Source organism: Temnothorax americanus, unplaced genomic scaffold, assembly GCF_048541705.1.
Source record: "Temnothorax americanus isolate GAGA-0224 unplaced genomic scaffold, ASM4854170v1 Scaffold123, whole genome shotgun sequence".
In the NCBI taxonomy this organism is placed as follows: domain Eukaryota; kingdom Metazoa; phylum Arthropoda; class Insecta; order Hymenoptera; family Formicidae; genus Temnothorax; species Temnothorax americanus.
The window spans coordinates 182,843-197,119 of record NW_027509257.1 but is presented as its reverse complement, the minus strand read 5'-3'; the positions used below and the strand labels follow the sequence as shown (position 1 = coordinate 197,119).

The 14,277-nt window shown below is 39.6% G+C and overlaps 1 protein-coding gene across 12 annotated transcripts; it reads left to right on the top strand.

Annotated features, from left to right (window-relative positions):
* The first annotated feature begins 102 nt into the window (after positions 1–102).
* L(3)mbt (lethal (3) malignant brain tumor) lies at positions 103–12,917 on the top strand. Of its 12 annotated transcripts, none has more exons than XM_077399144.1 (16): positions 103–231; positions 5,836–5,950; positions 7,112–7,403; positions 7,559–7,792; positions 7,884–8,500; positions 8,625–8,784; positions 8,867–9,038; positions 9,121–9,298; positions 9,394–9,592; positions 9,677–10,132; positions 10,757–10,946; positions 11,024–11,145; positions 11,220–11,610; positions 11,699–11,773; positions 11,863–12,178; positions 12,251–12,917. In XM_077399144.1, exons 1-16 carry the CDS (start codon positions 197–199, stop codon positions 12,374–12,376), a joined length of 3,678 nt encoding a protein of 1,225 aa, XP_077255270.1. In that variant the 5' UTR covers positions 103–196; the 3' UTR covers positions 12,377–12,917. The 12 variants fall into 12 exon arrangements, with proteins under 12 accessions (XP_077255270.1, XP_077255263.1, XP_077255273.1 ...); XM_077399137.1 differs by having other exon boundaries at positions 5,836–6,040; XM_077399147.1 differs by lacking the exon at positions 103–231 and adding an exon at positions 2,385–2,565.
* The last annotated feature ends 1,360 nt before the right edge of the window (positions 12,918–14,277 follow it).

Here is a 14,277-nt window from a genome sequence, read left to right as displayed (position 1 = left end):
AAGGTGCACGTAGCTGCACCACGCTTCGTCCGAAGACGTTGGAAAGAGAGAGAGAAACAGTATAGATGGTGCAGAAGGTGTAGCTGCGGAATGGAAATGCGCAAGACAGGAAGCAAGTACGTGCCGAACGTCACTGCGCACGCGGGCGAGTTTCTCGTCGCGTTAGCGTCTCTATTACCGCGTTTAACATCGTTCCATGACCCATCAGATGACCCTGGTCAACTTTAAAACGTAAGTTGTTCATTTCTGCTATTTTACGCCCGTACAACGTGCCGCCCGCGTGCAAAATAGCTCGTCGTGCACGCGGAACGTTCTCGATTATTCGGTGTCGTTCGCAGCCCCCCGCGATCGCTCCCTCGGCGCGTGCGTTGCTAAAATCATCGCTCTTTGTTAGGCCTGACGTTCGCCCGTGGGTGCGTGTTATTCCCTGATAAATATATCACGGGAGTATATACGACAGCGGGGCTCGCTGCGTCTCGCCGATCGTGTTTGCCGCGATCGCCCGCGGTTAGATTCGCGTAAATTGCAGGCACGGATTTAACACGAACGCTATATACGCATGTATTTGCACTTTGCGTGTCCTACCGAGAATGCGCGGTATCGATATATGTCATGGTACATGTACATGGTACTCGTCTTCTTTTTGTTTTTCTAATTCAGCATGGTTCGCTTAATCGCGTTCTCGAACGTACATATTTTTTATCTGGCACGTCGAAAATTATCTTTTTCTCGCACGGACCGCCGACCGCCGACTCGTCCGGGTGATAGAGCGTCAATTCGCGGGAGGGCGGACATTATGACGTTTTACAAAGTTTTCGTTAAGTAACCTTTTGGTCATTACGCGAAAGATGCGGGGTCTTCAGCGACGAAAATACCCGACGGATATATTTTATCGATTTAAATAGTTTATTTTTTTTACGAAGGATATCTCGTACAATTTTCATGTCTTTTATATCGCGCTTTTATTTATTTTAAAGGAATGCCGTGCAAATTAATTGCAATCTTTTCTAGGTAACATTTGCTAAATAATAATAACGAAACGGCCATTTCTTATGTGCGTCAAAATGTGTCGCGACTTAATGGTGTGAGAAGTTTGACTGTGCATAAATTACTCCTCTACTTTCCCCGCCATTGCGACATATCGAGCGCGATTTAACGATTCGAAGTTCGGACAGTGGTCGATTAAATTTTCATTCAAAGTAAGATCGAATAACACGAGAGCCACATATGTACGGGACACTCGCACACTCGCGGCAGCAGCAGTTTGATGCATGGCTGACCTCGATTGTCGATACCTCTCTAGGCCACCCTGCAGCTGGCGAAAATTTCCAAGAGATGTCTTGGGGACGTCTTAAAGACTGCCATCTAAAATACGTCTGAAGTCTTTTAGACATTTTTGGGACGTCTTTTGGAAGCTTTCGCTAGGTCGCCAGATATACGCCGCCGTTGTGCGCGTGAAACGTGCGTGTGGAGAGATGTCACGGCTAACACGGCTTGGAGGTTAAATACGCGCGAATGATGCCGCGATGCAGCGAGGGTGACTTTTTTTTCGCGTTTAATGATATAAGGTTGGTGGTTGGTCGGGATTCGGACTGTTATGGGTATCAAAAGAGGAGGACATCGATCAGCGGAATTCGAAGCAACTCCGTCGAATTGCGCGTATACGTTCGTTAGCGACATTGGGAAACTCGTTGGTATAAGGAGTGGCGCGAACTTTCTCAGCGAGATTGCCGTTCGCCGATAACTTCGCGTGTGAAGAATTGCTTATTAATCGCCCTAGCGAGAAGCAGGCGGGGAAACAGCGGTATTCCACCTTCGATTTATATCGATGTATCGCACACTCTACTCGAATTTCGCCTCTCATTGGTCCCCGCGTGACATTCGCGGATAAAAATATCCCAGACAGCCACGCATGTCCAAAATCGGAATGAAAAACGTCTTATAAAGACATCGTTTAGACATCCTACGAAATGATTTCTGAAAGACGTCTTATGTTCCGATTTTGGACATGATACTGGCTGGGACGCAACGTTGTTCCTCTCCCTTTCTTTAACGTCGACTCTCGAGATGTAAGCTGTGTTTCCATATTCACTGCTAGTACTGAAAATCTATAGTTTACGTCACGTATACTATAAATTTTCAGCATTGACAGTGAATATGGGAACACAGCCGTAAGTCGGAATTTTGGCTCCCGAAGGCGAATGGAAAAGCGAATTTTCCCGTCGAATGTCGAGGTGCAGCTCGAAAATCGTTAAAGGGAGACGTTGAGAACCTTGATTTTTTTGTCCGCGAGTGTAAACTCGGCGTCCTCGACGCCCTCTGCTTCCGACTCGGCTGTTTCCGTCTCGACACGTATCTAGATAATCAGTGTGTAGCGGACCGTAGCTTAAAAAAAAATCTAAAACTACATCTGTATTGGTTAACTTAATATTGCACAGCCTGCTCTATCCCAAGGTTCAATTTCTTTCGTACGCGTTAAACGTGGTTAAAACGTGTCTGAATTCACGGCGAAAATACGGGCGGGCTGCCCACAGCGTACTATCGATCGTATTTACGTAGTTGACGGTAAGCGAGCGAATTCGAAAGCTGATGTAACTCAATTTTTTTAACTGAAAATTATATAAAGTCCCGTTGAAACGCGCCACTGGCACGTGTGTGTGTGTGTGTGTGTGTGTGTGTGTGTGTGTGTTTTCGTGAATGATATTACTTAAATAAAATTATCGACCGCACGGTTAACGAGTACAACACGAGAGACCGCGCTCTGGCTGGAAGGGGGGAGAGGAAGAGAGGGAAAGGGAGAGAGATAGATAGATAGAGAGAGAGAGAGAGAGAGAGAGAGAGAGAGAGAGAGAGAGAGAGAGAGAGAGAGAGAGAGAGAAACAAAAGAAGTTTAGTCGCGAAGAACGTACAGAACTAGCAGCGTGGAGTTATATCTGTTATCGTTGCAATTTTGGTGAATTCGGCGGCGCTCTAGATACGGTAAAGTATAATCGTTTGTTGCTCTGTCATCGTCGCCGACACGGCTTATCTAGACGGATTTGCATGGATTTGCATATAAAGCGTGCACACGGGAAGATCGACCAATCGCGGGCTTAAAATAAAAGATGCTACATCGCGTGCTCTATACGATGATATACATGCGCTCGAGATGTGTGTTTCTTTCCCGGAGCTGCACTCGGTTGTACTTCGGGTGCACGACTGCACGGCGTTTATCGGATGCTCCGGAGTACGTGTTTCAAGCTGATGTTAAATGTTCGATCTTCGTGGGCGTTTTGGCGGCGGTGTGATTAACGATAATCGTTTCGCGGAAGTACGAGGAAACGCGAGCGTCCGAAGCATTTCGGGAACATCGGGAATGGACCGACCTCTCCGTTTCTTTCTCGCTTGAAGACGCGGGGAGATATGTCGTTCGTTTCGCTCCGAGAGAGTTTATAAGAGAGCGGCGGGAGGGAAAAGGTAACAAAGAATCGTATTTATGTATATCTTATTGTGTCGCGCGGAGAAGCAGTTCGAGACGCAGTTCGATTGACACGCGGGTATCAATACTGTCAATTTTGGTTCCCGCGATCGAGACGTAGGAATCACGCATCCTTCGATCGATTGCGTATGAATCGATCGCCTGCCAGCTGACGTTTGAAAACACGGTGTTACACACTGTACGGGTATATACATGTTTAACCATATATGTATAATATACATATATAATATGTATATATAGATTGAGCATTCCGCGGGGTGTAATCATGGCTATATAGCTTTTCCACTCTAGCTCGCGTCGATATGGCCGCAGCGTAGCGTCGTAGAGAGAATTGAGACTTTATCCCACGAGTGGAAAATCTTCATCCCAGACAGAACAGAAAGTCACAATAAAGTAAAAAAGAGAAGTTAAAATAACGGTAAAATGACAAAAAATCGTCATTTTAATATTATTTTAACTTTATTGTGACTTGCTGTTCTATTCTAGCGCTTCTACTAAATTCTACTAACGCTGATCGGTATATTAATTCGCCGACCTAATATAGCTGGCATTTGTAAAATGTAATCGATGCGAGTTGTCGTGATTTTTCTTTGTAAAAGCGTTCGCGCGAGAAGCACGTCATAAAGATATTTTCTCTCTCTCTCTCTTTCAGTGAACATAATGTCTCAAATTGGGAAATAAGACGTCTTAAAGATATGTCATTAACATTAAAACTATATCGAAGATTAATCTAGATTTATTTCTATCGAAGAAATCTTAGAAAAAAAAAGAAAAGAGAAGACAAATTAATGAAATCATCGATGTAATTTCAATAAAAGTCAAGGAAAATTTCAGAAATTAAGATGTTTTAAAAAATAAGTAATAAATTATTTTAAAAATGTCATTTTGACGCCGTAGCTCTAGTGTTAAGATGTCTTAAATACGTCTTAATGATGTCTTGAAGACGTCATATCTCCCGATTTGAGACATACGTATTGATAATGAATAAACGCGCGATAGATAAGATCGACGCGATCATATCGATCCGTACGATCGGCGATCGCGAAACGATCCGCGCGGGGATGGGGAATGGTGGGATTGTGGGACGGGGGCCGTGGGACGGGGGACGGGACAGGCCGCTTAATTCGGAAAAAAAAAAGTCGGGAAAGCGACGTCGGAAAGAACGTTGGCGGCGCTGGGGCGGCGCCGATTGGCCGGCGCGACTGCATCCGTTCACTGTGCGGCTTGCGGCGACCAATGGGAGGCGCGCTGCCGCGCCGTCGCCACTGCGCGTGCGGCCTATGGGGACGTAGCTGTGGCGTACGGACGACCAAGAGCTCGAACGCTCAAAAGAAGTGTGCGGATATTTTTGTGTTAAAAGTTACGCGAGCGGCGTGTACGAATCGCTCACGGTTCGTAGATGCGCAGGGAAAACGCCGACCGGGCGATCGCGTGCCCCGCGCGAATCGACGAGACGAATCGCCGCCGCGGCATCGGGTCGCGCGTCCGTTATCCCGAAAAGTGCCGTGCCGCAACGCGCGTCGTGCCCCCTTCGGTCGACGAGCGACTCCGAGCGATGCGCGACGGCCGACTCGCCGAGTTTCGCGTTTGAATAGGAGAAACTGGTGAGCCCTCCTCGCCCCCGGCTGGCAGGACACGCGAAACGCTCGCCATCGTCTCGCCCACGGTGAATTTCAAAGCGTGAAAAGTGACGTTGGAACGTGACTGCCGTACACCACGGACACCGACGGTTCGGCGCGCCATTTAAAATCGTGAACGCGATCGTTCTCGACGAGTGTGTCTCGCTCGGACGTCTCCGAGGTGCGAATTCGCGCGATAAGCACCTTCGCCCTACGTCCACGCTTTTTCGCAAACGGAGAATCTCGATTCTCCGCGAATTATGTAACTGGCACCGACGCCGATATGCCGATGATAAACGCTACGCCCGCTAGGTTCGTAAAGTTGCACTGGGTTTTTAGGGGAAAAAGAAAAGTGTCGTGTATATATATTGTGTATTAGACTTTGTCTAGTACCCTGCCTGTTTACCGAGACTGAATGACGATGGAACGTTATTATGTTGCGATTTATTTCATGATTTTACGAGACTTCATCTAAACTGATCGGGCGAAATAATTTGTTGTGGTGCGGGTAATTGTTTAATTATACGAGAAGATATAACTTTTACATCGTCAGATAAATGTCGTGCATTTTCAAGCTTCACACTTTTCACTTTTTGTCTCGGACAGAACAAAGTTTGCCAAATTATGATAACTCATGAATTTTAGTTTGCTTTTTTTTTTAATGTTGTTCTGCACCGGATATACGATATGATGAGGGAGTGATACACAATTTGACCATCACTTACTCTCTGTTGACAGAATGGAAGAGGAAATAGTGGTAGACGATATTGATGAAAATAGTACTGCGGATACGCAGCACAGTGATGGTACGACTACACCCGTAATGCCACTGCTGTACATCCAACAAAATAAAGTACGTTCTACTCTATCGCCAAGCGTAAATCAAAATCTTGTTTCACCTAGCACCCAACTCGCTGCCATTATTAATCCGGTTAATAACCAGGTAATTATTGAAAGCATGGTGCACAGTACGTGTGCTCTGTGATGAGTTGCTCCATATCTTGTTTAACCCTGATGGCTTTGTACTTTGTGATTTATATAGCAAAGTTGAGAACCTTTCTACGTAGATTACAGTTATATCAATGTTTGTAGCCTGTATCTCTTACATAAGCATTTTAATATTATGGGGAAATATGTGTGTGTGTGTGTGTGTGTAGTATCATGGGTGATTGGAACGTACAAGCGGCTTGCTTACAATAACCTAAAATTAAATATACATATTTTAATGCACTCCATATTTCATATATATATATATATGAAATGCTATATACAATATATATATTAGCATATATATACAATATATATATGCATATAGGTGAGAGTAGATATTGTTGGATAAGGCATTGTTGGAACAAAAAGTAGCAGTTCTAAATACAAGTCATGTCGTATTCAGTATACATATATAGGTCTTGTAGCCTTACAAGGTGTGTGTAGGTGGTAGCAGTGATGAGTGGTGAATCTGTGCATCTCTCAGTAAATGTAAATATAGATTTAGTCAACAGAAGTATGAATCTTTAGTGAGAATCAAGTCAAAGATGTGTATAAATAAAATTAATTCTCTTGTTGAGAAAACATATTTAAATGCTTATAATTGTTCAAATTTATAGTACTTTATATGATATCTGTGCTATCTTATCGTGCAAAGTACATTGGCAAATAAAAAGTGAATATTGAATTAGTTTAGTGTTATTTGTAATAAATATGGACGTTATGTAAAAATTATCATATTTGGATACTTTTGAAGTTCAGTTTTGGACAAAATTGTGGCTTTTAACGTTTACTACCAATTTTAGACGACGAATCCATTAAAATTTTATTCTAGATTGTATTCGATAAAATAAGAGGTATTTCCGTTTGTTCTTTTTCGAAGACTTTCCTAAACTGGTGCACATTGGTGCAAATAAGTTAAAGTGAAACGAAATATACTTGTCTAATTCTAACTTATTGTACCAATATTCATTGGTTCAAAAAAGTTCTTCTGAAAAGAACAGACTTAACTTAACTTTTATTCTAGATTGTGACTGGACAAAATAAAGTATTTATACAAGGACCAAGTCAGGTAGCTACGTCTCAGAGTAAACAACACATTGTCATTCATCGTCCAATAAATACTGTGAGCACTGCGGCGACTTCACAGGCTCAAAAACACATTTTACTTAGAAAGTCGACATCTACTGCTCAGATAGTACCCTTGAATACAACGCAAGGAAATCAAACCAATGCGCAAGTGGGAAAGCATACATTTGCATATCTAGGAACTCTCATTAAGCCTAACAAGTCACGAGAATCTGTCGTTATACCTGCAGGTAAGAAGTATTTTACAAATTTTGTATTTTACAAATAGCTACTTTACAATTTGTCAATTTATATAATATAAAAAAAGCTAATACTTGATATATCAAATATCGATTACATTTTGGTCGAAGACTGCACTTACTTATTTAGTGTTGTATTTTAATAGGGGCTCTAACACCAACTCAGATAACTAAGCCTAAATTAGTAATTACTCCAGTAATATCGCAATTAGCTCAATCCACAAGTACTACAAGCTCTCAGAGTCAACCTCCTAAACACATGGCGAATTTAATATTGCCAGTGAACATTCCCCAGCAAAGTTGCAGCACAAAACCTAGCATGTTTAATCTAAAAATCAATAATGGTCAACTGAGCACAGAGAGCAAAGGTACCATAACAGGTATAGAAATAAATTTCTAATTAGCATAATTATTTGGTATATTACTTTGAAGTAAAAATATAAAATATTTTTATTGCGTTGCGCAATGTAGTGTTACGTGAGTCAAAAACGACAAACTCAACAACACATCCTCCACCGCTACATCCAATAGCGAAAATGAGTCTTTTAAATGCAAATAAGGGTAATTCTAATTCCATAGACAGTATAAAAATCACTGAAAACCCAGATTCAGCTGTTATCACACCGATTCCGAAGAAGGAAGATAATCAACCGGAAAAGCGAAAAAAGACAATTAGCAACATATTACGAGGCTCTACTGAGAAACGGTTGAAGAAGCAGAATATCCCAAAATCTCCTCAAGACAGTCTGGCTGATGCTAATTACGCATTGAGCAGTCCAGAGTGTGAACAAGACAAAGATAAGAAGGCTCACAATGATGATGACATTACGTTAATAAAAGTTATTCCTAGTGAGGATAAAGTTCCAAAACTTAATACGAATATGGATGATGATATAAAAATTGAAATAATTAAAACTCCAACGAATGTTGAAACAGTGCCAGACAATAAGAGTGAAGCAAAGAGTAACAATTATGAGGAGACAAAAGAACAGTTAAATACTCTGAATCAGAACAATACGAATTTTGATGCATCTAAAGTTTTAGATTGGAAAGATGGTGTCGGTACTTTACCTGGAAGTAATTTACAGGTAAAGGAAATATATATCGTAACTAGTAACATTAATTTAAAAACACAAGTGTGTACATATAGCAAGATTGAATACTTTTATTGAATACTTTCGTTATTTAGTTTTTTTTACATATTTTTTATAGTTTCGTATGAATGAATTTGGCATTATGGAAGTAGTAGATGAAGATGAGAGTAATAAACAGAATAAGGACGGTATTGGTGACAAAGAAAATGTTTGTTTAACACAAAATTCCTCAAAGGCCAGCCCAGGAATCGTTAATAATACTAATGTAGAGAAAAAAGGTGATTAACAAATAGTATGTTCTGATAAATATTTTAGATAGAAATATCTACACGTTACTATAATGAAACACATTTAATTTAGCTGAGGATAGAAAATCTAGATCGGTAAGTGCAGATACCGTTTATCATTGTGAAGCTTGTGGATGTTACGGATTGGCTGCTGAATTTGAAAGTCCAATATCGTGTAGTCCTTCCTGCACAGAAGTGATAGAGGCTAAAAAACAATCTGCAAATCGAAAGGACAAGGATCTAAAGTATGTATTTTATATTATATATAAATTTTAATGTATAATAATTAAGAAATTATAAGACTTATTCACATGATTGTTTGTATAGGGAAGTGCGCATGAAAAAGAAACGCAAAAGGTTATTACAAGAACCACAATGGCCAAAGGAGATGGATGAAAGGTCTGATGAAAAGACACATGATAAAATAAAATTGGAGATGGATGAGGAAAAAGACACGATAGTGGGTATGGATGATGAGATTCAAGGAGATTCCTCAGAATCAAAGGTAAATCAAATGTAGTAGTTAAAATATTAAATTAAATTGAACGTATTAAAAATTATACATGTTAACTTAATTTTTTAATCTCATTTTATATGCAGTATCCTTGGCAAAGAGGAAAGCTAGGTTTTTCATGGCCGAAGTATCTTGAACATTGTAAAGCAAAAGCGGCGCCTGTTAAGTTATTCAAAGATCCCTTTCCCTACAGTAAAAATCATTTTAGAGTTGGAATGAAATTGGAAGGTATAGATCCGGAACATCCTTCTCGATATTGTGTTCTGACTATTGCCGAGGTTGTAGGTAAGTCATTAACGACCATATACATACTACAGTACATATTACAACATACAACATGAAATTTATGAGATATATAACGTTATTTAGGTTATCGAATGCGTTTGCATTTCGACGGTTATCCAGAAAATTATGATTTCTGGATAAATGCTGATAGCATGAATATATTTCCCGCCGGTTGGTCTGAAAAGAATGGCAAAAAATTAAATCCACCAAAGGGTTATACATCTGGAACTTTTAATTGGAATGCATATCTAAAAATCTGTAAAGCGTCTGTAGCAGCGAAGAATCTATTTCCGAATAAAGGCGCGCTCCAAACCGTCTTTACCACAGGCTTTCGCGTGGGCATGAAGTTAGAGGCAGTGGATAGGAAGCATTCTTCATTACTTTGCGTCGCTAGCATAGCAGGTTTAATGGATTCTCGAATATTAGTCCATTTCGATTCTTGGGACGAGGTGTATGATTACTGGGCTGACGCAAGTTCGCCATATATTCATCCTGTCGGATGGTCTCATCACAATGGACGCGTCCTGATGCCACCGAATAGTAAGAAATTTGAAATTAACGCATTACAATATATCACAGGCCTGTCTAACTCGCGGCCCTCGTGAGCTACTCGTGGCTCTTTCCCCTACCTTGGAGATCGGGCTCGATTCCCCCACTCTTCGACGGCTTGTTCTTATGGCTATTGCACATAGGACGCAGAAATGCTTGCCGCACGGCAAGAAGCGATGTAGTCAATAAACTTTGGGTTTTTACGGAAAAGCGGCACGTTGATTGGCTACCGCGTCGCTTTTTGCGGCGCGACAAGCGTTTCCGGATTCTGGGTGGAGAAGCCAATAGCTTCTTATGAACATGTGCGTTTTATAAAATATCGCTTACTGCTTCTACGTTACGACGCATATGTAAAAGGGCATTGTAATTTGTATTATTGTTTGAAGAAGTCGTATAACACATAGCGAGATATTATTAATACTATACTGCTTTATGCGTAAATAAGAACATTTACGACACGACGCAGCATCAAGTTACATCGGTTGTTACGGAAAAACGTGGAAAGTCCGAAGCGGTAGGCGTGAGATCGGCTTCTTCGCTTCTGGCGGTTAGACAGGCCTGATATATCGTATTTACTTATATTCTTCCACACGTAATTGTAATATTTATGATTAGATTATAAGGATCCTAAATCTTTCACTTGGGATATGTATCTAAGAGAAACCGGCTCAGTGGCTGCTCCGGCAAGGGCATTTAAACAACGTCCACCATGTGCGTTTAAACGTGGTATGAAATTAGAAGCGGTAGATAAGCGGGTTCCACAGCTAATCAGAGTGGCAACGGTCGAGGATGTAAAAGACCACCTGTTTGTATCGATTGCATTTGTTTGTTTTCTAAGTATATTTATTTTGCGGGATAATAATTATATATATTTTTATGTAGATTAAAGATAAAATTCGATGGCTGGCCTGATAATCATACCTATTGGGTTGACGACGATTCACCTGACATTCATCCTGTGGGCTGGTGTGCAAAAACTGGTCATCCACTGGAACCACCACTTAGTAAGCTAGCTTATTTTACATTTCGTATATTATAATTTTCACGTGCAATGTGATTTATTTTCATTATTGCGTAGCACCCGATAATTTGAATGATCGACCGGAATGTGGCACATACGGCTGCCGAGGTATAGGACATGTAAGAGGACCTAAATTTCTAACACATAATTCAGCATCAGGTTGTCCGTATTCTCCCCAAAATCTAAATAAATCGGGTCAGATGCCTGATAGACTCAACTTGTCGAAAAACCACGACTCTCACGAAGCCTATGATTATGAGGAGGAGATACAGGAAAAAATAAAACTAGAGAAGACTGACCGAATAAAGATAGAAAAGCCTGAGAAGTCCGATAAACTTTTGTTCTCAGACGATGGAATGTTAATGATCGAAAAAGAGATTAAGCAGGAAGATGGAGATTCATCGGATAAGAATGACAAATCTGAAAATAGATCGGAAAATTCAGACAAGTATGTTGTATATAGCGTAATAACACTATCAATATAGCGAATAATTGTGAAATAATCGCTACTTATTTATATTATTTTGCCGTTTTAGATCCAACAAGTTTAAGAATCTTCACAGCGATGGACAAACGGATGATGATGAAATTTCGAGAAAACGGAAGAAAAGGTGTGTTACTGAAATCATAAAAGCGAATTTCTCTCATGTCTAATCATACTCGCATAATATTACAATTCAACGAGTTAATATATTTTCAGACATCCAAATTCGGAAGAGTCTTTGTTTACCGTTTCCAATGTTACGTATGGCGATCTGCATTGGAGTAGTACCACCGCATATGCTACAAATATACCGGTCAAGCAATTGCGTAAAGAGTTGTATCAATCTGTATATAATCCGGGATATAATCCTCTGCCGAATGCACCACATATATGGGCGAAACATAGCAATGCCTTAAATAGAGTAGTATCAAGGCAGACTACGAATCCGCGACGATGGTCTAATGAAGAAGTGATCAAATTTATACAGAGCATGCCTAATTGTGCCGAAGCTGGAAATGTCTTTAGGCAGAACGTAAGTTTTAAAGAAAGTACAATTATATCAACAATTAGCTCAAGTAACTAATTGTATATGTTATTATTGCAGAATATCGATGGCGAGGCATTTTTAATGTTGACTCAAGAGGATTTGGTATCAGTACTACGTCTGCGACTCGGACCTGCGATTAAGTTGTACAATAGTATAGTTTTGCTACGTCAGAAAGCATCATAAATTAAATGCGAGCGAAACATGTTTCATTGACTGGCGAATGATATGTGGCAGCTGCGTTATGATGGAACTAGATTTTTTGCCCGCGCTTATATATCGCCTATAATTTATTTAAAATATCAAGGAAATTTTTAATCTATATTTTTTTTGTCAACAAATTTTATAATTGTATCTTCTTAAACAGGCAGAAAAGCAAGAAGGAAACTAATAAGATTCATGCAAACGGATACTCGCAAGTGCTTGGTTCTGAAATATTTGTCTAAAAATTTTTGTTTAAATCGACAAAAGAAAATCGGTAGAAAGAGAAAGAGAGAAAGAAAGAAAGAAAGAATTATTGCAAAATTGATAATGCTTTTAATTTGACAATTCTATGAATCCTGCAATGGGACAAATTCAGTGCTGTACGCATTGCTCGAAGTACTTACGACATGATACGACATAATTTTTCGTATAAGATGAGTGTATTGAATCGTGTACAAATGTAAATATTGTTTTAATTATTAGGTATTGTAATAAAAATACTTATGCAAATCTTTTCACCTAATCCGTGTCGAGTATTTCTGAATTTCAAAACCAAGCGTATTTCCCATGAAAAAAACTCGCGTCACTAACGGGACAAGATTCTAAGACGTTTTGGCTTCTGTTTTAAAATAATTTAAATTATTGCAATTTGCAGTACGTCGACACTCAAAACTCCGAGAATCGCAATATTTCCTATACAATCAGTCACTAAACGCGATCGTGACTTATTACAGATTTGAATATTATTCGACTCGTATTTCTCGCTTTTGTTAAATTTGAAAACTATCACACACGAAATATTAGTGGAGTTTTTCTCGCGATGAGATAAAAAGCGTTCCCTGTAACGCATATATGTACAACGAATGTATCAAACTCGCTATAACATGTATATTGTTCTGCAATTTATATTTTATATTATACGTTTGTGTTGATTACATATTCTTTGTAATAATTCATTATATTTTCAGAAACAATTTTCGAATTTTATTTTTGCGTTCAAGGATAGTCTTCGCGTTTCAGATTTGCTTTTAGACATTTATTTCTAGATTTTTAGATTTATGTAACAATATCATTCACTTGAAGCATTTGAAGCTGTTCCCAGACAACACGCATGATGTTGTCTAGGTTTGCTTCGTGGTTTTAACTTTATATATCAATTTTTAAGTTTTTTTGCTCATGCACAATCAGAGGAATAATTAAGGAACAATAAGGAATTAAACATAGAGAGAATTCCGTGTCTAGAAAAAAATAGAGAAGACCGTGTCTTAAAAAAAGACGCGATTATGATTCTTTCTACCTTGTTCCTATAGCTTATTCCACAATTTCTTTCATTGCGCATGAGCCCATCCCCCTGAAGTTGCTCATTTCGAGTTCGATAACTTGGCTGCGAATGTTTCGCAACGTTGGCATCTTGTGACCCTGATAAATTTTGAATTGTCATTCGTCATTAATAGCTAGGCACTGTAGAAGGTCCAAGAAGGTCGGAAGTTCGCGCATCGGGATGACGTGTATAGTGGAATCATTCGAGATCCTCCTTTATCGATGTACTATCGCCGGGTGTACGTATACGCTGTCTTTTTCTATATATCCGCATTGAATTATTCATATACATTTTTGTCGTTAAAGGATCGGTTTGACCATCTCCGATTAACTGCAACCTTCGATTAAACTCGCTCTTCGTCTCTTTCCAATGCTTATTTTTACCAACGTAAATTAACTTTAATCTCGGTTTAACTTTACTTTTTTTATCTTTTCTTAGTTCTGAAAATTAGAAAAAGATAAAAGGAAGTATTATAAGTTAAACCGAGATTAAAGTTAATCTACCTTAGTAGAAATAAATATAAGGGGGACAGTTATGTCCATTTCTAATGCAGATTAACTTT